General features: G+C 38.0%; 1 protein-coding gene across 8 annotated transcripts in view; it reads right to left on the bottom strand.

The window, feature by feature from the left end:
- Positions 1-24,805, bottom strand: part of KDM6A (lysine demethylase 6A) — a 153,187-nt gene that overhangs the window by 47,641 nt on the left and 80,741 nt on the right. For all 8 annotated transcript variants that reach the window (XR_009417893.1, XR_009417894.1, XM_059466788.1 and 5 more), the window contains exons 6-10: positions 23,594-23,714; positions 12,059-12,113; positions 8,859-8,893; positions 5,247-5,340; positions 339-465 (exon numbers count right to left, since the gene is read on the bottom strand). Coding sequence is in view for 6 of the 8 variants with exons in the window: in XM_059466788.1 (XP_059322771.1) it covers positions 339-465; positions 5,247-5,340; positions 8,859-8,893; positions 12,059-12,113; positions 23,594-23,714 (432 nt within the window). In the remaining 2 variants the exon portion in view is untranslated. The remainder of the gene's footprint in view (positions 1-338; positions 466-5,246; positions 5,341-8,858; positions 8,894-12,058; positions 12,114-23,593; positions 23,715-24,805) is intronic.

The following is a 24,805-nucleotide window of genomic DNA, read 5'->3' as shown; positions in this document are numbered from 1 at the left end:
TTTACAAAAAAATAGGGAGAAAAACAGGTAAAAGCAGGCTGGATATATTCAGATTACTGTAAATGTGTAGACTGAATAATAACTACAAAAAAGCAGAGCCACTTGAGTAACATACTTCATTTCAACTTCTAATCTTTGTTCATCCCAAGTATGTTAGCACCTTGTCTTTTCACACACGTCCCAGAAAACTCAAGATTTCAGTAGATATATACATACTTTCCCTTCATTTTTCCTCTGACAGGATTAAGAAGAAAAACAATATAAAATACTCACAATAACGAGTATCCTCAGAAAAACTTTACTAATATAGTTAAAATGTCTATAAAGTCTTTTCTCACCTTCCAAGGAAATACCAGGATTGACCAGAATTTGGATCTGCTTCTAGAGATTTCTGGAGATACTGTATAGCATAGCTTTCCTTGGTTGCCTTGTCTCCAAGCTGATCCACGGTGTGATGCATCCAGCCTACAAAAACAATCCACAAATGGGAGAAATGAAATTTTCCAAGACCATTGAACACTCTGGCACAGCAGGAATTTGTAGCATTGGTGTCTCTTTAAAAATAAGAATATCAAGCAATAAAGCCACTTATACATACATGACAAAGTTTTAATAACTTTTAAAGTTCTATACTAAAATTACAAAGACAAAAAAGACTCAAAGTTAAAATTACTTTCATGTAGTTTTAAAGCACTTTTTTGGGTTTAAATAATTTTCTAAGAGATAAGGAGCACAATTATGAACTGCTCAATCTTCTACTAAAAAAGTGAATATTAATGTCTTTCCTCTTCTGAACACAGATACCTTCCCTGACATTGTGAAAAATGCCACCATTCTCTCTGTAACACATAGCAGTTACGGTTTTTATACATATATATATGTATACATATATATATACATATATGTATATATATATATGTACACACACACACACATATATATATAAAAAACGCATATTATCTTCATATTATCTTGTTTACTCTTTTTCTTCTAAATCCTTGTGTTTGTCCCATATCTGCATTTGGACTAAGAATTTTTGCATCTCCACTTGAATCTTTCTTACATTGTCATTTCCTCCTCATGAATACAATGTATTTTCCATTCACCTTGACAAATGCCATCACCTCTCATCTACATAACAAATTAATCTAACCACACACGTCATATTCTTTCAAATGCCTTTTCTTCTTTCATTACATTAGACAAATTATTCATCCCCACTTTAAAGGCCTCCTACAACCCATCCTCCCCAATAATATTTTACATGCTATTAAAATGCATTTCTGCTCTAGCACTGATGCAAGGCTTGGTTTCCACTTCAAACAAAGCACCTTCATCACCTTTCTCCAGCTGCTCCTCATCTGCCTCCAAGCTCAGATGGAATTCCTTCAAGCAGCCACAAAACCACCTCACTGCTGTTCATACAATGAGTACAAACAAGGAAATCTTTGGTGGCCAGCAGCTGACTTGCTGAAATCACTGCATACCACAGGGCTCAGCAATGTCTTGCTGTTTGCTCAATAGCCATGTATTTGTCTTAACAAGCCACTGCTTTTCAGAAAATACTGTAAAATGTAAGATGTGACAGAAGACTGTCCCTGTCACACCCATAAACAGCTCCTTGGGGAACGCTATGACACCAATTCCATAAACTTTGTATAAAGTTCTGGTTAATGACAGAGTTGAGCACACACCTGCACTGCCTGTCCATTTTAAACTTCTGAGAGCTAAACATTCAGCACCCTAAATTTGTGCTTTTTGATGAAGTCTAACTGCACAAACAGGCAAGACTGAGAAGGAGCTGATGGGTATTTGCAAGTTCACCTCACTCTCTGTAATTACACTTTCCTTTATGATTTTTATTCTACCTGTTTGATACAGCTCATTTTTTCATTCCGTGGGCTCATATTTGTTAACAGACACCACCCTTCCGCAAATGGAATGCAAACTTCCAAACTTTAACAAAGACAGTCAAAAACAAAATCACAGCTACTGAACATTTGCCTGAGGTGGTCTCAGAAATATCACCTGAAAATTATGGTCACAAGCACAAGTTCAAATATTTCATGGACTGCAAGAAATGCCAGGTAAGGAGTCAAGTGGTTACCGTGCTGAAAAAAGTGTTTTGTCTTGACTGAAAATCAATCAAGTAAAAAATCTACCAGTCGGGGGGAGAGGGGAATAAAAATACCCAGTGATTTTTGCAGTCACATAACACAACTTTGTGTCATTAAATTAATAAACAAGCTATGATTTTGATTCAAATCCTAAGCCTCTGAAGTTCTTCAGCATACAGAAAATACTCACGCTTTAAGGAAAAAAAGGCTTCTCTGAGGTTAGTTATTGGAATTCACCTGAGTAACTGTACATTAAGGATTTATGTACCAGGTGCTGTTCCAGACAAAGCTTGAGATAAAGACAATAGTAAAGGAATTATGAACAATGGTAAAAAAGACATTAAACAATTTCCTTTATCTTTAGAAATGTTGTGTGCCTATTTTCTGTTTCATCAGAACCTTGCTGGATTGAAAGATAACATGTTGTATCTTTGTGAGATCTTTACTGAGGTTCACTGATAAAAAAGAACAAGTCTATTTCTAGAAGACAGAAATGAGAACCAGCAATCCCTATCTGGCTTCTCTGCTGAAACAAGGCTGCTTCCCAATTTTATCTTCCTGCACAGGGAGTTGAAAAAGGCAGAAAGCAAGAAAGGGAGAGCAAACAAAAGTTTTCCACTAGAATAACACAGGCAGGGGAAACTGGATCTGTTCTTAAGCATAAAATGAAGAATGTACATAAAGAAGGTGATGGAAAACCCCTAAGCTGTGCAGTTTCCCATTTGCAAGACCTATCTCCAACTCTCAACCAGCAAAACTGACTACTTTTCCACTGCTGGGACATTTTTAATATGATAAACCAAACCACAGACCTTGTCCACACATCACATATGCTCCATGCTCTTTTGCAGGTCTTTGTAATCTCATTTGGAACAGATTTGGAAAAAAAATCCCTCTGATGTGCTAGCCTAGCTCATGAGTCTTTTTTTTTCATGCTTATCAATCATTCTCACACTGAACTTGTGGCAACCACTTTTTCTTTAGTAAATGTGTGTGTCTCTGGAGACATTAAATTCTTCTTAATTTCAGCACCTCACATGCCTCATCCAATTTCAGAGACACCATCTAGGAATTCCCCCAGCCAAAAATAATTGGGACTGCACTTGAGAACTCCAAGCAGTTTATGTTGTTCTTACACTCTTCCTTATCCAACAACTGAATACAACTCAGGAAGGAATACTGGGACAGATTTGATCTTCAGTCTCATTAATTTAATATCATTTTGGGCAAAGTGATGAAAAGAATTGTTGTCTGGAAAGCAAATGGAACAGCAAAGAGCAAGAAGGAAGATCTTACTGTGATGTCTACCTGAACTAGTCAGCACTCATCAGCTCAACTGGGTATGTGTTTATCTGGCAATCACAGGGCTCTCCTCCACACTCACAGATTAGGAAGCCAGCAACCAGAGCAAAGATTTCAGTAATTCTCTCACAAGACAAGTAATTCTCTCTGAACTTGCCTAAATTCCAATCTGGCTCAACAAACATTAACTAGTGAAGGAAAATAAACAAAAGCTATTTTCAAACTGATTTTTTCTGTCAAAGTGAAAAAAAAAAAAAGAGTTCAATATACAAATACAAATATGTTTTGACTGGGTTTTGCAAGTAGCATTCTGGCAGATGGCAGGTATTCTCTATTATATTTTCTAAGCAGCAGTGCACCACCCAGACTGTGCTTCCTGAGGAGGTGTTTTTATAACCAGCTGCTAAAGACTAAATCTGTGATAAACACCAGACTCTGATAAATACCATGCTAACAGAGCAGAGCAAAGGAAAAGGCATTATTCCTTCAATGGTCCAGTTAAGACCACTCTATCCCTTTCTCCACATAGAAGCTACCCACACAACAAAACTGGGTGACCTATGCTGACTGAATAAAGAGAGTTAATCCAGTTTTCAGACAGCAGACAATTCTCAAAGTCACTGCTCTTACTGCTAGCACAGAGACCTGTGGCAGGATTTTATGAATACAACCATGTGCCTTTGCTTCCATTGTGGCAACATACATCAAACAGAGATGAAAAAGAGCTGGTCAGCTCTTTTGAGAAGCCTGTCTTCCACTGATCAGATGCACAGCCTTTCTGGATGAAACTGCTGACAATTTATACTAGCTGACATAATACCAAGCTAAAAAAAATAAAATTCAAAGGGCTTACTGAGATGTAAGCAACACTGTCCTGTAACAGCAAAAAGAGCAACAGCCAGAGTCCTGCAGCAAACTCCTCCAGCAGTTTCACTTGTGATTTCACAGAGATGACTCAAAATTAGCCCACTGATTTTAACATTCTGTCACAGAGCACAAATTATCCCACTCCAAATCCATACACAACCTGCACCACAGAGAAAGAAAGCTCTGTGGCCATAACTTAATGCCAGTTACAAATTCCAGTTAAATGACCACTATGCGAAGAGGGAAAAAAAATAAAAATGGGCATAAGCAGGCTAAATTAATATTTAGAATAATAAATTGGATGAAGAACATGGAGAAGGTGAATGAAGGAGTTCTGTACTGGGTTGAACAATTTTAACAAAATATTCTGGAAATATTTTTATGTCGTATAGAGGATAAAAGCATTTTATTCTATTAACTTTTTAGAAATTCTTGGCTAAAAATTGTTTATCAGCTTCCTATAAACACAGAATACGACAATTAAAAAAAAATTCCTTTTCACTTTTTATGTGTTTTTTTTAATGGCACCTGATGATAAACCTTTTAGTTACAGAAGCTGGTTTTCATTACACAGTATAATTATAGTGAAAGAAAAGGTAAATTTTTCAGTTGCCATGTTCGTCTAGTCTGACACAGTATTTAGGTTTTTTCAAGGGATGTTAGCAGAGGCAGAACAGAGAACACAGAATTCCAACTGCTGCCCTTTCTGTGAAAAACCACCCTCACTGCCCAAAATCTAACACGCAAGAGCTTTTTAATTTTGTAAGTTTAATCAAAATACTTTCCTCCTCTCTTATTTACTTGATTATCTACCTCTACATGTTCTATTTGGTGAAAATCTCACATACCATGTGCAGTGTGTCTAAGACTCTCTTTGGAAAAGGAGCCTTAAAAAACACTGCTGAAGGCAAAGATGGCAAAAACGAAACACAGAGGAAAATAAAAGTTAATTTTACATACCTAACTGCTGTAAGACAGTTGCTTTTACTTGTGCAGGAAGGTTTTCGATCTGCAAAAGCTGTTCATAAGCTTCCTTTGCAGAGTGATACTTTCTCTGCAAAAGGAAAAAAGTAAATGGATTAATCATAGAGCTTACAACAGATCACCAATAGCAACGATTTCACAGCACTGACAGCACACAAACACATTGACAAAAAATTCTAGAATTTTTTTTTTGCATACAGTGCATATGAAAGCTTTAATGAGTGACGTGTATATATGGTAAGAGAAAAACTTCTACAAATATAGTATTTAATAGAAATTGTCTACTTAAAAGAATTGAGGGAAATTTGCAAATTATTAAAATTTTGTCAACTCCTCATACATGCATTATCCTTATTACACTACAATAGTGAATATTCTGCTTTTAAGGGGAATACTTGAATGTGAATCTACATCTGAGAAAACCCCACACAAATTCCTCCCAGGAAAAAACCAAGATCATCAGTAATTGGTGGCTGGTATAATTTTGCCTCTTTCCTTCCTTTGGCATATCTCAAGTGCCTCTTTCAAGATATTTGTGTCCTAGTAAGAATCCCACCACACATAGAATTAAAAGGTTCATGCTTACATAATGAAGGTAGAAAATCTTATTATCTGCTGTATAGTTTAGGTGTGCCTACGATCTAGAAACACTCAATTTTCAATCCCCTACACAAACAGGTGTTGGTACAGGAAACCCATTTTCAGGTTAGGACTGGGGGTCTTTATTGACTTTTGTCAACTGTATGAGCTGTTTTGTGTGTATTAAAGGTTAAGAATTGTCAATAATTATTTGATGAATTATTTGGTAATAATGTCAGCATTTATCTTTGCACTCCCTAACAACAGTTGCTTAAAAATGAATGTATTTTAAATGTTCCACTGTTCTGTGCCTCCTCTTCCACAAATATGCTTTTAGGTAATTCAACATTAGACTTCATTCTGGCAAAGAGATGAAGAGTGCATTAAAATAAATGGGGCCACCTAAATGCAAATGACTGTGGCTTAATTACATTTGTTTTAAGCAAGAAGAACACAGTAATCAGTATTGGTGTTTTGAAGGGACAACTGGGAAGAAAGCTAAACAATTAAATACCTAGTAGAATTTAGAAATGTTATCAAGTTCTTGAAATCTCAAAATCACAAAAGACAAATTGGTGATTTAAAAACCTTATTCTAGTCAGGAAGAAAAATTAAAGCAGCAATTACATACTTTCAAATGGAACAAGGGGAAGTTGGTAGAAAAGATTTTTAATTGGTGTTCATGAAATGCAGACAACTGGTAAGAAAACAAATAATATAAATAAATAAAATATCCATGTCCAGCAAAAGAAAAACAATCAGGAAAAGATTTTAAATTTAGCATTGGGAACAAAATTTGTAGTTTATGACTATGAATGTTGAGCAAATGAATAGAAGTTCACTGTAGAGGATGACAGTGGAGGCAGCAATCCAGATGTCAAATTAGGTAAATATTAGTGCCTAATAGTCACACTTTATTAAAAAATATGTTTACAGGCTCAGGAGGTTTTAGAAAGGCCTTTTAAAATAGAACACATTTTCCAGACCTAGATTATTTTTTACTTTTGTTATTTGTTGTAGCATTTATCCTTTAGAAATCTGATTATCTACATGCCTTAAAACACTAACAAAACCTGTCCCCATGTTTACATTTGGTTTTATTTCATCAAATCAGAATGGTTTAGGTTGGAAAAGCACCTAAAAGATCATCTAATTCCAATGCCCTGCCATGGCAGGGACACCTTTCACTAAATGAGGTGGCTCAGAGCTCTGAGCTGGCCTTGGACACTCCCAGGGACAGGGACAGAGCACCCACAGCTGCTCTGGCAGCCTGTCCAGGGCCGCACCACCCTCACAGGGGAGAACTTTATGCCTCTAGGCTAATTCCAAAGTCCTTAATGTTTGGCTGCATCATGAATGGTCTTAGAAATGGAAAAGTGGAGAAGAATCCAACCCAGCATCTTTCTTTAGACACCATACAAGACATCTCACTTCCAGAGGTGAAATATTAGAAACCAGCATTAACATTAACCACTGCTAATTCTCATCAGCACCAGGCTTGTCTCTTGTCCAGAGTCTGGCAATCCATCTTTTAAAGTGCAGTATTGTGGTACTTAATTAAGAAATTAATTAACTTTTTCATAATATTAAGAGAGTATATAATTTTCAAGTATATGGAGGGGTTAGAATAACTGTTTCACTGTGTCCTGTAAAAGAAACCAAGCAACCACCCAGTCTCCAAAACCTCTCTAATTGTGTCAGAGCTAACACCCAGAATGAAGCCAGGACTCTTTTGGCTATCAGTGTGGCAAATTCCAGGAAACAAGATACCTCTCCCAAGCACAACTGTGAGACAAACCAAACCTAGGAGCAGAATGCACCGAAACTTTTCTGCTCTGATTTGCATTAGAACAAAGTTCCTGTAATTGTCAGTCAGAAAGCACAGCTACCACTGCTCACACTCTTACACAGGACACCTGGCACAGGGACCTGGAGTGTTTAACTTCCTTTTGATGGGCTGGAGTAAAACAGAACTGAAGTGCTGAATGCAATCTGGATGGCAGCCAAGTAAGAACCACAACAATCCATGAACTTATGGATTAATGGTGCTTTGGGATGGCACATTTCTGTCCTGTCATACAACTTTGCACCAAAAGAACTCAAAAGAAAAATACTCTGTTTATCAGATTCATATCTATTATTTATATAGAAATACTTCAGGCTATTTTTCACTGTGCCATCAAAAGACAGCACTTACTTTCTAACTGACTGAAAATATAGTTTGTCTGTCATCCATTTCATTTGCAACAGGTTTTGTTTCCATGTCACATCCTTTCCTCAGTCATATGACACCTATAAATGTGGCAAAAGGGCACAACATCTACATTATGTTACCAGTCAGACATAGCTGTCCCAGTAGCCACTTGGTTTCAATTTATTTATATTCTGGGAGCTCAGGGAGTGTTCTGTAATTTCCCAAAAGATTCACCTGAAAAGTTCTGTGGTAGGATTTGATCAAGAATTTAGTAACACAGCTTTATTTGCTGTTGACCACAGATCGCTAATGCCACATGCATCAATTTGAATTGAAATTTAAAAACTTTTAAAATTGCACTTAAATTTGAAAATTTCATGTTAAATATACCAAATATACTTAAAAAGCACATGGGCAACTGGTTGGGATTGATTCTGTGTGTGTATATGAGAAACAACATGAATTTATATAAATGAATTGAGAAATGTCACCTTCTAAAATCCACATATAACCTTTTATATATAAATAGAATCTCATAAAAGAATTTTCCTGAAAGTTGTATTTTGTGAATTTTTTTTGCACTCAAAATGGGAGATTAGTAAATATATGTTTATTAAGATACCTATCCTATTTTATAGCATGAGACTCCACACAAAAAATATTTTCATTTTAGCCAAAGAAAGTCAAGTTTCTTGAGTGCTTCAAGACTTTAGTCTAACATTACTAAAGCATCTACAATCCAAATTCCACAGACTGATCACATCACATAGTTTGAAACTCAACCACAATTTGTGAAAATGAGCTTAAAAGCTTACCTGGATTTCATATAAGTGGGCAATGTGAAACTGAACTGTAAGAGTGGGAAAATCAAAATTATTAGTTTTAATGAACAATAGCAATTGCAATGTTTTGTGAATGAAGTGAGGGATAAACAATGTTTCAAATTTATCAATGCAAACTCAAGACAAATTAGGTTTTGAAGATGCCAGAAGTATTTTTCTACATTGATATTTTACATTTAATATACCAGACCTGACAGAGAATGAATATTCTAAGAAAACACAAAAACTGCAAACAGATATTGAAAAAAAACGGTCCATGGATTTTATTTGTGTTCTGAAACAGAGTCCATTAACCTTTCAGTAAACTTAGCAATAAAATCTCTGGAAGCTGAGGTAAGAGAACACAGGTAGCATTTTCTGTACATATCCAAGCTAGAAATAAACATTTTTATTCAGCTGCCAAGAAAACTAGCTGGGTTGCAGAACATTATGTTACACACTGCCCGTTTTATATGGGATCTTAAATTTAGGTGTTTTTTCTTCCTTTTAGGAATTGTCTTTCCCTTGTTAAACTGAAGCAGAAGTGTTAATTATAGGTGATACTTTGATTGTTACTGTTAAGCATTTTCAATTCCTCATACAAATTGTCCAGAATGTCATAAATACCACCAGCAGCCTGTGCAGGCAAGAAGATTGCTGGCTGGAGAAAGAAAAATGGGTTGTTCAAGAGTAAAAGCACAGAGAAAATTACCCTCACGCTGCTCAAATCATCACAGAAAGGACTTGAGAACTGCTAACCTGGGCTATCCATGGAATGGTAGATAGCTAAAGCTAATTGAGGTAAATGTAATCCTCACTCTGCTTTGATGAGGAAAGAAAAGTTCCTTTGAGACAGACTCTTGCACCATGTTTGTGAGGATTACAAGTAAGAAAATAACTGTTTGAGCCAAGCTCAATTTATTTCAATTACACAGATTCTCTCCCTTGAAGCTACAGGAAAGTGTGACACCAAATTACCATACAAACAGGTAATATGGAGTTCAGGGTTTCACTCTGGGTCATAAGGGAGGGAAAATATCTCCCTTTGTGCACTGCTTTGTCCTCTGCTGTAAAGAAGGAAGCCAAGTGCACTTTGGAAACCAGGTCAGAATAAAATGCATCATCTAAAATTTTAATAAACTTTTTGTGTTCCTTGCTAAAGGGCACATAACACACCCATTATGTTCACTGCATCATCAAACTTCACTCTGTACTGATGAAAGAAAAGCCCTGCATTTGTTTCAGGAGTTCATTATCTAAAAAAATTTCTCTCTTATTTTTTTCCCCTCCTAACAAAACCCTCTCAATGTGAAGCTCCAAAATGAACTGATGCCTTGGAAAGGAAAGGAAAATTAAAGGTGTCAGATTAGAGACTGCCTAAATAGGAAGAAGAGATGCTTAGCACTCAAACATTTCTGCTGGGAACACATTCAGTGTAATGCAGCCCTCAGAAATGCAAGGGGGGGATTAAATGCAGCATTTAGTGAGGGTACCCAACACCCTGGGCTGGGCAGGGGGGTCAGTTCTGCTCCCAGAACAGCACAGGGGGCCCTGGCCAAGCCCCTCTCAGTGCTCTTCACCCTCCTCCTTTGGGCTGGCCAGGCACTGAAGCCTTTACAAGGGGCCAGCCCTTTGTAACAGACACATTTTATGAAAAATCCTTTTGACAGGATCTTTTCTCCTGAGAAGCTGAGAGGCCTCAGAAATTAAATGTAAACAATGGTTATCTGCTGCTGTGGAATGCAACAGGTGCACCTTTGATTGGTCTCATGTGGTTGTTTTTAATTCATGTCCAATCACAGTCCAGCTGTCTCTCTGGTCAGTCACAACATTTTATTACCATTACATTCCTTTCCTTTCAAGCCTTCTGATGAAATCCTTTCTTCTATTCTTTTAGTACAGTTCTAATATATAATTTTCTTTTAATATCATATATATCATAAAATAATAAATCATCCTTCTGAAACATGGAGTCAGATTCTCTTCCCTGGTCCTGGGACCCCTGTGAACACCACCACAATTGGTGACCCCAAGTGAGGAAAACTTCCACAGCCCTCCACACAAATCTGGGGACAGAAGGGACTGCAGGGCAAGGGTTAGGAAAACCTTACAGAAATCCAGAGGTTTAGTGGAAACCCATAAAGTTAGTGAGAAAGAATATGAACAAACACAAAATACAATAAAAAAAAAATCACATGTTTGGTAGAAAAGTAATAAAAGCCTATTGACTCTTGGAGAATTCTGCAAATTTTTACAAAATTATCTGTGCCTGTTGCTGATAAGTGACAAAGCTTTGAAGACAGGCTTGAAGCACAGCTGGCTCCTTGATGCAGCCAGTGGTTTCAGACACGTGAACAAACTCCCTTTCACTGCCTTGCTGATACAATATTCACAGTTCCATCCAGTTTTTATAGAAATGCTTCTAAATATTATATCCAATGTCCCTGAAGTGAGACTTGGGAGGTAACTTAAGCTCTACATGAACAAATTAAGCTCAAGCATGACCTTAAAAACTGAAGGAATAATTTCCTTCACAATTCTGCCTTTTAATTCTCACAGACTCCAAAATATGGAGAAACAAATGTTTTTTCTTGCATACAATTCCAATAATTATGGATAAATACCTGCAGGACACTCTGTTACAGCCTACAGAGCCTTCCGTCTATGATAGATCACATTGCACTAAAGATTAACATGCTCAAATACACACTAATAGATAGCTGATATCAAAAATCAAAAACCAATCAATTTTTTTTTCTTATTTCTACAGTAAGGTTGATGCTGAATTTTGGATCTATAAATTTAAATGGCATGAAAGTAATCACTGAAAAGTTATAGATTATCAAGATGATGCTAACTTTAAAATAATTGGTATTAAATGTGTGCCATGGCACAAGCTCCAGGTTTATAAATATATAAAAAGCATTCAAATAGTAAGTTTCCTCCAGAATTCAAGCCTTCAGAGTAATGAATAAGCTAAGTCTCAATTTTTACTTATTCCATTTACTAAAACAATCCACAATTCCACTGGAACATCTGTCTCCACAGAGAGAGGGAGATTGGTTTTGTAGTCTCCCTCTCTCAGTACCAAATATTTTGATTTTGAAGACCTGGTTCATTAAATATTCATACAGTTGCAAGCATAAAATTTTAAAAAAGATCGACAACAAAGTAAATACTTATTGGTTACTTACTTTCAGCGTTAGACAAAGTGCAGGGATTGCAGTCAATCAAAGCTAACTGAAAATGCTGGAAAGAAAAAAAGAATTATTTGCTTTTGAAACAAAGTAATACTAGCACTTGGGCAAACTACTAAGACTAAATCAATTTTGTACTCGAAAATCAATACTGCATTTTACCATGTGCCTTAAAAAAACCAAGTTTTCAATTTCTGTTCAACTGCTTACTAGAGGAAAGTAATTTTTTTTTATTGCAAACGCTTCAATGCTTCTAGGAATGTAAGATAGCAACAGATCTTCATAAAACAACTGGGGTTGCATCTGAAATAATGAAGGCATCAAATGAATGGTCAAAATTGGAAGATTAAGTTTTTATACACGTAACTGGGACTGCAGACACACCAGGTCACAGCCTCATGGAGATAAATACTTAAGCACTCCATCCATCTAGAAAAACAGAACACTCTCCCTACAAACTGAGTGATTTTAGGTTTTTAAAAAATTGAACTCTTGTCAAAAAGAATTTAATATGAATACCTCCACATTAGAACAGGAGTTCATAAGGAGGTCATAGGTTCTCACATCCTCTCCTCCAGATGTTGAGAAAACTTCAGTTAAACATTAAAGCTTGTATAATTTTAATCACTTGAAGGAATACAAAAAGTATCTTTTAAAACATTCTAGGTTCTGAGGTAAGTTTTTCACTCATCTATAAAGAAGGTCACAAGAGCAGAGCAATGAAGTCTGTCTGTAACATCATGTTAATTCACTGATCACTATTTAATTTGAGACACAAATGTATAAAAATGAATGGAACAGGTACAGAAACTCCACTGCCTGAGTTTTTCCATAAACTTTTGAGAAAATCCCTACATGGTGTGAAATTTCAATTGACATATTAACTCAACAGAGAATAAGGCCTAGGAACACAGGAGCCTAAGAGTCACCCTATGAAATTCTACTGCTAATAAATACATTTATTTACAAAATACAGTGTCAGGTGATTTCTAATACACAAAACATGACTGACACTTTAGTATACTTTATTTTCTTAGCATAAAAATGATAATTTAGATCAAACTAATATATTATATAATATTATATATATTATAGCATGCCAAACTAGGTGGCACTGGGAGCCCTCTGCAGTAGCTGGGAAGAAATAAAGTCTGTATCAATGGATAGGTGCAACACTTTCAGTATTGTACTCAGAGCCATTAGATGCTACTTAACTTTCCTCATGGTGATAATGACTCCTTGAGTACAGTATGTCTGTAAAAACACATCTCTAACCTGCGCAAGATTTTATCAGATCACCACATTTCCCAAAAACCTTAATTTTAATAGGGACACAAAATTTGAAAATTAATATATTATCCATATCAAGACATAAGAAGAATGCTAACACTTCCATAAGCTCTGACATACACTGATGCAGCTTCCTCCTCACTGCCTTTATCAAGATAATTTGTAACATTTAACAGCATTTCAAAAATGTACAAAACTCAAGTTGAATAACAACACAAATTCATGATTTATAATGAATATTTTAGCAATATCCCCCCAGAAGAGAACACAAAAACCAATGGATTCACACCGTAAAGTAACTTTTTAACCTTAGCACAAGCATTAAATAATAGCTTACAAATATTAAATATTAGGTTATTTCTCTGCTGTGTCTGTTCCTTTCCCTCCTGCTCAGCAGGCAGACAACTTACAGTCTCCCCTCACTTACATTGCAATGCAGGTTGAGTGCCTCAGAGACATCCTTTAGTCTGTTACCATAGTGATCCTACTAAGCAGACAACTTTAAAAAAAAAAACTAAATAAAAATAAAATGCTCTATCTTAAATTGCATTTTGCCTGCCAAAAGGAAAAAAAAAAGGCTCTGGCCTGTACAATTGAGTGTTACTGATCTAAAAGGTACAAAATCCTTCCTGTACAGATGTGTCACCTTGCACCATCACTTACAATTACTATGGAAAGATAAAGCAGAATGGAACAGATTTGCTCTCACCTAGCAATGCTATTATAAAAAATAAGCAGATCTAAAGAAAAAAGATTGACAACTGTTCTGTAGCAGCTCTTCTGAAGGGTTACTGCAGTGAGACTCACTGAGAGAAAGCAGGCAACCATGCAAGAATAGCTAACCATTTTAATATATAAGTATGCCAACAGTATCAAGTGCTATACAGTAGAAAAAAGCAGAAATATTCTCAGCAATGCCTTCTAAAAAATTAAATATTCACTGTTACAGTAGCCAACTTTTGAAATTCAAAAATCCACATCACGAAAATTTTCCTAGTGTGATAAATTTCTATTTGCACTGTTCATTAATCTACATACGGTAAAGAAATTGATAAACCAAAGCCAGTGACTACAGAAAAACACACCATTAGTACTAGACAGTTATCACAATTAAAAGCAATACAGAGAAACCCCAGAACCTTTTAAACCAAGAACCTCTGAAATGCACACACACGAGCAAACCTACACCTCTTGCCGGATAAATAATACACAGCTCCCCATTAAGTACCCAAAATCAGACAAAAAAAACCCCATGCACACATTCTAACACATCAGCCAAATGCAGATCCATTAATCCCAATTACCAGCACCAAAAAATTTAAAAAATAATAATAATTTCCAACTTCCATTTCTGCAACCAACAGCAGCGGCTGGCAAACATCTGCACCCCTCTCAAATATTGCAGCACTGAGCTGGCTACTGCTGTGTGGAATAGTTGTTATGCAGGAGAGGCCGCTGCAGCTCAGAGACGACACACAATACCTCAAGGCAGACAGCAGTCTATAGAAATTCAAATCCCCAGTAAGAGGATTTACCTAGCAGGCAGTGTTCTGAATGTTAAAAACTAACAGGCTCTTCTCAAGGGCTGCGGCTCAAGGCACAACCACAGAATCGTTTAGGTTAGAAATGACTTTTAAGATCAGCCAAGCCCTAAATCACCTTGATTTGTAGCCATCTGTAATTGCAGAGTTTATCTGCAGCCCATTCCATCTCCTCTGGAGTCCTTGACTTGCCTCTGATTGTGGAAACAATTCCGAGGATAACCTTTCCAAGGATGAGAGGTACAGTGGATTCCATATAAAGAGAACTGATGAAAGCACTAGGTCTGGTAGTAAAGTAACAGTAATCTGATGCTGATTTAGGTAACCTGACATGCTTTCTCTCACAGAATTAGCACCGATGCTTTCAAATGTGACAGGCAAGTACCCAAGGTTTTGTTGTTTCTTTAATCAATAGATGCCAAAAGCAAAACGAACCCTTTTCTTTTCAGTGCAAGACTTTCAGTACTGTCTCTGTTTACATGCAAACCTGAGACCTCTGTAGTGATTCTGCTCCCTCCTCCTCTCCAGGGTGACATCAGCAAGTTTAATAGCTCTGCATATACTCAGCAAGCAAGGCAAGCCATCTTCTGAAACCTGACAATCCTCACCGACTTACCACGAAGGAAAGCTCCATCATGACTCAGTGAAATTCTGTCAGGAGATGGCTTTTTCTGCCTGTGTGACCTAGGTGTGATGCCCGTGCTGCTCAGAGCAGCTTTTGTTCAGATAAGTAGGACACGGAGAGCCTTGTGTAACCAGCTGGGGCAGGGTGCCAAGCCTCCATTTGCCAGGCATCTCTGGGACCAGGGGAGAGGGTCAGGAGAGGACACGCTCCATGTGCAGCTACAGCAGCTCATCCTGCTGCTCTCCACTGCTTTCTGAGCTCAGAACAAATTCAGCTCGCAACAGAAAGGTTTGTGCAGTGTAAACACTCAGGTACTTTTGTCCAAGATTCAAAAAAAAAAGCTAACTTACAGATAGGAGAAAAAAAACAGACCTTGCTGGAGGACAGAAGGAACAAAAGCCACGTATACAAATACACTGAATAGCAGCAGTGTGTTCTGAAAAATCTCTTGTTCTGACAAACTCTAAGAGAAAAAATTATTTTCAAATAGAAAGATCATCCAAGCTGTATTTTTGCAAGCCATAAAAAGGCTGCATCTGAATTTAGTGAACAAATATCTCACTTATATCTTGTACAGTGATTTTCACAAAGCTATTTCAACACTCCCATTTGCCTCCACCTTTGATGCATTATTTCTGCAACATCGGAATTCAGCTATTCCTGTGCTAACAGCCTGACAGACTGCCAGCAGCAGGACAATGTCACAGGGATGGGGATGACTGGGAGCTGCTGCCCCAGCTGGGGTCATGCCAGGACTCAGACTCCAGCCCCCACAGCTGCACAGAAAGCTCAGCTCAGTCCTTGCTGGCGACCTGTGGCTACATTCTGAGTATTTTCTGAGTACTGTGTGGCCAGCAGGAGCAGGGAGCTCATCCTTCTCCTGTACCCGGCACTGGTGAGACCACACCTTGAGTGCTGTGTCCAGTTCTGGCCCCTCAGTTTGGGAAAGATGTTGAGATGCTTGAGCACATCCAGAGGAGGCAGCAAGGCTGGTGAGGGGCTGGGAACACAAGCCCCGTGAGGAACGTTTGAAGGAGCTGGGGCTGTTTAGCCTGGAGAAGAGGAGGCTCAGAGGTGACCTTACTGCTGTCTACACCTTCCTGAAGGGAGGCTGCAGCAGACAGGTGGGGTCGGTCTCTCACAGAACGAGAGGACACAGCCTCCAGCTGCATCAGGGAAGGGATAGGTTGGATATTAGGAAAAAAAATTTCACTGAAAGAATAATAAAGTACTGGAATGCTCTTCCCAGGGAGGGGTAGAATCACCATCTGTGGATGTGTATAAAAAAAGACTGGACATGGCACTTGGTGCTATAGTCTAGTTAGGTGTTGGGGCATAGGTTGGACTGGATGATCTTAGAGCCCTCTTCCAACTTAATTATTCTGTGATTCCGTGATTTTTGCATGCCCTGAATGCCAATCTTGCAGCTACAGCTACATCTGACGAAAGTGGATCTGATCTGTCTGGATGGAGGTGTCTCTTAAGGAGAGACACAAATGAAGCTCACCACAACCAATGAATATCCTGAGCTGCAAAGGACCGAGAGGGATCACTGAGTCCAACTCCTGGCCATCCACAAATGTCACACCATGTACCTGAAAGCACTGAGCAAACACTTCTTGAACTCTGCCAGGCTGGTGCTGTGACCACTGTCCTGGGGAGCCATTCCAGTGCCCTGCCACCCTCTAGGGGAAGAACCTTTCCTAATATCCAACCTAAACCTGCCCTGATAGAACTTCAGGACATTTCATTCCCTCAGGTCCTGTCACTGTCACCAAAAGCAGAGATCAGTGCCTGCCTCTCACAAGGAAGTTGTAACTGCAGTGAGGTCTCCCCTCAGTCTCCTCCAGGCTGAACAGACCAAGTGCCCTCAGCTTCACATGGCTTCTCCTCAAGGTCCTTCCCCATCTTTATTGCCTTTGGTCACTCTCCAACAGCTTCACGTCTTTTTTCCATTGTGGTGCCCAAAACTGCCCTCAGCACTCGAGGTGAGGCTGCCTCAGTGCAGAGCAGAGCAGGACAATCCCCTCCCTTGCCCAGCTGGTGATGCTGTCCCTGATGTCCCCCAGGACAGGGATGTCCCTCCTGGCTGCCAGGGCACTGCTGGCTCATGTTCAACCAGCCACTGACTGACTAGGACACCCAGACCCCTTTCTACAGCTCTCCTCCACATCATTCCCCAGCCTGTCCATACACCCAGGGCTGCCCCATCCAGCCAATAAGGATATCCACAGATATTGGTTGTCCCACCAATACCCTTAGATTGAATGCTCAACTTCTGAACCATCTATTCCTCTTCCCATCGTGTGTTCTTCCCCATCTCCCAGCTGACCAAAGGTGCCACACAGCAGAGTAATTCAGTTTTAGCACTTACTCCTCTTTGTAACCATGGCATTTCTAACATACACCTGAAATTCTGTTTTACAGGAATTAGTCAAAAACAGTATACACATTCAAACACCTGTAATTCTCTTTTACAGGAATTAGTCAAAAAGCCAAGGGAAACTAGCTAAGTTTAATAAAAGAGAACACTCTGTAAGGCAGACATTGTGGGATCATTTTCCACTGTCAAAACCAGTCACACAAATAACTCTCCTGCAGTTTCATTACAGTGCCATGCTGCATTAAAAAACTTCCATGGATTTACTTCTTCTATGTGTCTTTCCGCCACTGACATATGCAAACTACCAAGACTAAGAGAGAAATTTCAGTCCCAAATGCTGCTTTCCAACCACTTACATTTTTATTGAAATTATCTTTTGATTAATTTAATTTTGCTTTCCACAAAATGCTTTTTTGTGTGAAGTGCTTGATATCTTGGATATCCAACTTGCAAGAGCCAAAGCCCTTCACCTTGTTTTTTACCTAAAAAAGCACTTGTTCCTTGTAGAAGTCAAGACATAAAAATAGACAAGAGAAACTAAAATGTCTCATAACTGCATGTATTTTGACTAGTTACTTTTAATAATTAAAATACATATGGTTTCAATGTACAATGTTGAAACTTAAAAATTACTAATTGAAGCCCATTCAAGAAAGATAACTGGGTGGGTTAAACAACACATGAAGGCTCAAAATCAGAAATATTCCTAAAATTTCTGTTTAGGAAAAGAAAATAAAGAATTAATGAAATAAAATAAAAATAAAAATTTTCTTAAATACTTGTTTACTTATTACTTGGAGAAAGAACATAAAACATGAATGATAGGCCTGTAAGAGTTTTGTGCTAGCACATAATAGCTGCACTAGCCAAAAATATCTTTCATAAGTATATATATACAGGAGAAATATTTGAATAAGTGCTAGAAAAGTGTCTGACTGACTATAAATAAATACTTCAAGCTGTTCATCGGTACATCAGCATTTAATTTCTTTATATTTCATGCATATTCATACAATTCATGCACATTTTAATTCTTTTGCAGACTTTTTTTATCCTAATATAAGCAGCATGTCTTAACATTACTAACAAATGAGAATCGTTAGAAGAATAATTAAAAAATTAAAATTATATTTAAATTGATGATTTACGGGCAAGATGAAAGCATAAGCCCGGAGCAAACTACTGAAATAGCTGTTTTGTGTATAAAGAAGGAGGAAAAATTTCTGTAAGTGAAAGACAGAATCAGTATTTCTACTAAAAGGCAGATAATTGAAAACATGAGAAATTGAGTTCTCATTCTTCTAAAGGTTTTGTTACTGGGTACAGGATGCACCTGTAATAAAATCAAGTAAAATTCCCAAAGCAAAACACTGCTTTGTTATAACCAACCTGCTTGTGTCCAGCATTTCTACTGATCACCCATTAAAAAAAACACCCCACAAAGCAAACAAAATCCAATAAAACACAAAACTTCTCTACCACAAATCTCCAAACAAAAGCAAACAAAGCTTCCCCTCAATAAAACCAAACCCTCAGAAAATCTGGCCCCCGCTGTTCTCTCAATATTATCAATCTAATAAATATAAAAACCAAAGATTTCTCTTCTCCCTTAAGTATGAGTTTGGCATTCAAAGGGCTTTCAGGATCACAGCTCCAAATCCCCACTAAAAACACAAAATTTCAACAGCACCAAGCAGGATGAGCACCAGAAGGTTTCCCTCAGCTGTCACCTGGGGCTCAGCTCCCAGATCTCAGAGGGCTCTGGAGCAGTGTATGCTGTACAGGAATATCCTCCAAAATTCTCTTTGAAATCTTTCATTCCCACAGATTTTCTAAAAATTGTTTAAGGTTCAACAGCACTTAAGAACTGAAACACATGTGAGACAAAACGATTACACGCAACTATGAAAAAAGGAGGCCAAATTTAAAAAAATATCTTCAATAAATAGGAAAATGACCATGACAGGAAGTGGCATGTCAGAAATAATGTGGCATGAACTCAGAAGCATGAATATTTTTTCTAACTACATTTACCCAGGGAATAAAAAGATACATTATATTCCTAGAGATTTTGTTTTATTCTCCCTTTCAGATTATCGCAGTGCCAACCACAGCTACCACCATGGAACACAATATTCCTTGTGTCATTTGTAAGAAACAGTGAACAGGAAAGGGGCAACAGGACACAGTAAACTAAAAAAGCTGGACTGTGGAGGTAAACCTCAGCAGCATGGTGTTGCTACAGTCATCAATCTACTAAAAAAGAAATCTATTCCCCATGTCACTGCCAGTAAATTTTGGAATTAATTGTACTTTTCTGATGAAAGGGGCAAACTCAGCTTTCATGTCTCACCTCTGAAGGCAACACTGCCCAGTCTGTCAGATTAGACAAAGACTGGGTTTTTTTCAGCCAGAAGAGACACTTTTTTCCCTTAATGTAAACCAAAGGCCAAGTAATTTTCAACAGCATTGGTGCTGCAAGAGTTTATGGCAATGGGATAACAGAGAAAGTCAAGGATTCTCACAGTAATTTGCAAATCTTAACTGTAGAACAGGCAAAACCAGTAATTGATTTTGAAAAAAACACTGGGAGTTGATTTTTATGCTTGTTAAACATAAAAATTGACTCTAGCAATTATCTTGATCATCAACATCTTAAAATAGTAAAAATTAATTTTGTGCTTAAATTGCTTACATAAAATACAGATGATTTATGTTAATGCTCTAAAATTGTGAAAAACATGGAATATATGACCTTCAGACTTCCATCTTCCCCCTTTGCCTGAAGTCTCTTACTGACAATGCCTCTCACTGACAATGACTCATCTGTTGGCAATGGTTTATTCTTAGCAATTACAGACTTAACATGAATGTTTAAATACCATCAAAAACATTATGATATTTCAAAGTACTTTAATGCGACGTTGGTACAATCTGTGAAATCCAGAGCAGCCACAAGCGAACAGCAGATGAAAAAGCCAATTCCACTTTCTGCCTCTGTGTGAATGAGGAGCCCAAACTGGGCAAAGAGCCCCAGGAAAAAGGTCTGTGCTCAAGGCCAGTCACAGGCAAGCTGCATCCCAACCCCCTTAATTCCTCTCTAAAATCGTGGATCCTTTAAAAAAGGTCCACAAAACCAAAAACAGCCCAAGACAACCCTGTCTTTTCATTGCTTTGGGTTTCTTATCTTTCTTTTGTTCAAAGAAGAGATACTCTGTGTCTCAGAGAATGAGACAGACATTGTGTGAAAACATCCCTTCACAGTTTCCTCACATCCCTTCCCCATTTTACTCTCCCCATGCTTGAGCATAATCAGTGCACCAGCACTTCACTTCCTTCTCCTCACTAAGGAAGCATTTTCTGTCTTGCCTCTCATATTCTCATCACTCAGAGTTCTGCTTTAAGTATGTTTTTTAAAAATCACAGTCAGATTGGCTTTTAAAGAAGCTACAGCCCTGTTCTAGTTAGTTTTCCCCTCAGCTGACACACTGTGATGTTGAACTGATAAGTTCCAATCAGTAACACTTTGTTTTCAAACAAAGTAGGTAAGTCCCTGGACTGGACATTAAATCCACAGCTGAGTTGAACTGGAAACAGTTCAAAGTGTTTGAGACTGAGTTCCACTGGGTCTTTTGCTCCTCACTGTTATTCTTTACTAAGGATTGCAACCTCCATAGCAAAGAAAAAAACCAGAAACTCTGCTTCAGGTGTCTCAGGTGGTAATTCCAGAGCAGCTTCTCAATAAATTTTGAACCAGAAGGGGATAGGACAGCCCTGTCCCCTCCTTCCCATCCCATCAGCCTTGCACTGGATGTACCAACCAGGCCATCCCAAGCTGAGCTGGCTCAGACTTCTGATCCACCTCAGTCAGCAAATGGGGAAAAGCAAAAAAATGAAAAATCACTCGATTCAATGTGGCTGAGTGCTGAATGAGGCAATCAGGACTGCATGGTAGAAAATGAGACAAACTTTTAGGAACACGCTGCATGAAACCACCTTCAGTGCAAACACCCCTGTTCATTTCACTATCCTTTGAAGACCATCCCTTTGCCCCAGGGTAAACTGCTTTTGTTGTGGCCATTTGTTTTTTTTAAGTGACTTAACCATATGCCACATAAAAGCAATGGAATCATGATAATTTTGAAATAAAAAGATTAATTTCTTTCTGTTTTCAAAATAGTACTTTGGTGTTTTTCCCATTTGTAGCTGGTGTTTTGAAAACCTGAAGTTTGGTATACTCAAAATCCTCGTGGTAATTGACTGATTTGTTTTGCAAAGTTGTGAACATCAAACACAAGAAATTATTTACACTGAGTTATCATAATATTTATTTAAATACCTGATTCACTGACAGAACTGCAAGTTTTATGGCACAGCAGAAAAAAGTTATCTATTTCTTGATCAATTTATATCAAAAACTAAAATCATATAATCAACTAGGCTGGAGAAGACCTTTTGAAATCACTGAGTTTCTACCACTTGATTAGAAGATGACCACCTCCTTGTAAAATTAATCTTGTTTACTCCCAGCTTCTTTAAAAATAAAACCAAAATGTACTTCAGCACTTCTTTTACTTCTCTTTTACCTCTCCTTGCTCTCTTGCACCATTCATTGCATGGAATCTTTTCTACTCCTCTGCACAATTTCCAACTCCACCAATCTCTGTAGGTGAAACTTTGGGTTCTGGATGAAAAGGGAAGCCTGGGGAGAGAACTGCTTCCCTCCATCACAAAAACTGAAAGGAAAAATTGAGAGCAACACCCTACTCTTACAAATCTTGGACAATGTGAATCTGACAACCCATGAAAACAATCTGCCAAGAAAAGAAAGCTGTAAGATCCTTGAAAACAAAACACTTATTGTTTTCAATAGTTTTGGGGGAAGATTAATATGCAGAATTGTGTTTACAAATTACATTTAATTACAAAATTCTCAGCCCTGCAGGTGGATTTCTCACCACATGCAAGTCCATTAAAAGAACTCTTCCTTTTTCCAAGACATGTAACAGCTAAATTTAGAGGCCAGGAAGGGAAGGACATGTGGGTAGAGTAGAAAATGGAAAGAGGAAAAACATGGGCAAATGTGCTGAATGGAGGGAGATAAAAAGACAGATTACAATCAGAGACCAGAAAAGAATGTAAATAGTAAGGAATTTGAAGAAGTAGAGAAGAAACAAAGCTCTGGGTTACCATAAACCATTTCCAACTGATTAGCCAGAAACTGTTGCCTTAGAAGCTCACTCTCAAGCCAGGAAATAAAAGAATAATTAACTGCTAGAAAAGTAAAAATTACATTAAAAAAGACATAATTTTGCATAAAAACTTTCTAGTTTACTAATTCCAAGAACTTCCAGTTTACAACAGGGAAGCCAGGGAGGAAAAAAATGGAATATAAAAATAAAAAATCAAATAATCCAAGTTGTGATTTTTTTTTTCATTAGCCTTCAATACAACCTCAGTCTCCCTCAAGGTTCACTATTTTAACAAGGGCCCTACACCAAATTTTTCATCTAGAGTGTAACACCTCACACACCTCAAACCCATCCTTCTGCTCTCAGGACTAAGACACTTCACATTAAAGCACTTCAATTTCTAAAGCAGGTGGCCTGTGACTGTTCCATGCTTATGCATTCCTTGCAGCTTTAAGATGCAACACAAGACTTGTAAGAAATGTTCATTCAATTTAAACCTACCTTTAAACTAGACTCATAGTCTGTGTTCACTTTGAACATAAGCCCAAGTCGCAAATGAATTTCCTTGGCTCGACAAAAGCTGGGATCAACATAAAGCGCCTCCTGAAATGCTTTAATTGCCCTGAAAGAAAAACACAGATTAAAAAAATGATGTTTTACTGAGGTATTACTCTATAATCAATGTTTTTTATATGGCTAACAAAGTGGATCAGAAAGTATTGTTACAGGAGAAAATAACAAAATGATGGTTTACATGTAACGTTTCTGGTGCATGGCTTTTGATTCTTCAAGGATTGGATAATTTTGAACTCCAGATATCCTCATGTATTTGAAAGTCTAATCTTCTCTATTAATTTAGAGAAACTAATTTGCTGCATGAAATACACTAACATATCAGATATTTCAGAGAGGATGACTCACAAATTAGTTACAAAATTAGTGCAAGTTCACTTATAACAGCCAGGTTGCTTTAGATTCCAGCAGTGCAGACCCCCAAGCAGCAGCAGAGATCACACACATCTCCCACTGCACCTGCCTGCTCCTTTTTCCACTTTCTCCTCCCTTCTCTAGCACCAGTGCTGTGCAAGAACTCAAATGATACCAATTGCTCCATTACTTCCACATGCAGACAAAAAAGCCTGTCAGCTCCTCACACAGTAACTTTCTTTCATATTTTCATGATATGTGAAGATGGCTCTCATTCTACTTCCTTACCTTCAAATCCTCTCTCACCTGTCCCTGTTCATGATGGCACCATACCAGATATAACAGAAATGCCATCTAGCAACTCCACCTTGGAGCAGAAACAAAGTGACTCTAAACAGGACTGCTGTGCCTCTCAGGCCACTGCATAAAACTAGGACAGCTGAAATGCAACTAAAAGATAATAGAATTGAAGTCACAGAGGAATTAAGAAAGAAGCTAAGTCTCATTGTTGCCTGAAATCCAAGGACAGGTTGAAACAAAATCCCTTCCTGTACAGCACTGGTCACACAAGAAGAGAAATCAGAACCAGCCTCTCTCAGGGTGGATTTGAGCCCCAAAGAACACAATCCCAATCCCATCTGCTGCCCCTGGAACACACAGGTGGTGCCAAGGGGGCAGGGGACAGGGCAATCTATAGGGGGAACTGGACCCACTGTGACATGGGACAGGGATTAACCCCAGTGCTTAAAATCACTCTCTCAAGGCACACTGATTTAATTCCCACTC

The sequence above is a fragment of the Ammospiza nelsoni genome, chromosome 2, assembly GCF_027579445.1.
Source record: "Ammospiza nelsoni isolate bAmmNel1 chromosome 2, bAmmNel1.pri, whole genome shotgun sequence".
NCBI classification, from domain to species: Eukaryota; Metazoa; Chordata; class Aves; order Passeriformes; family Passerellidae; genus Ammospiza; species Ammospiza nelsoni.
The sequence above is the reverse complement of the archived record's forward strand: the minus strand, read 5'-3'. Positions and strand labels throughout refer to the sequence as shown.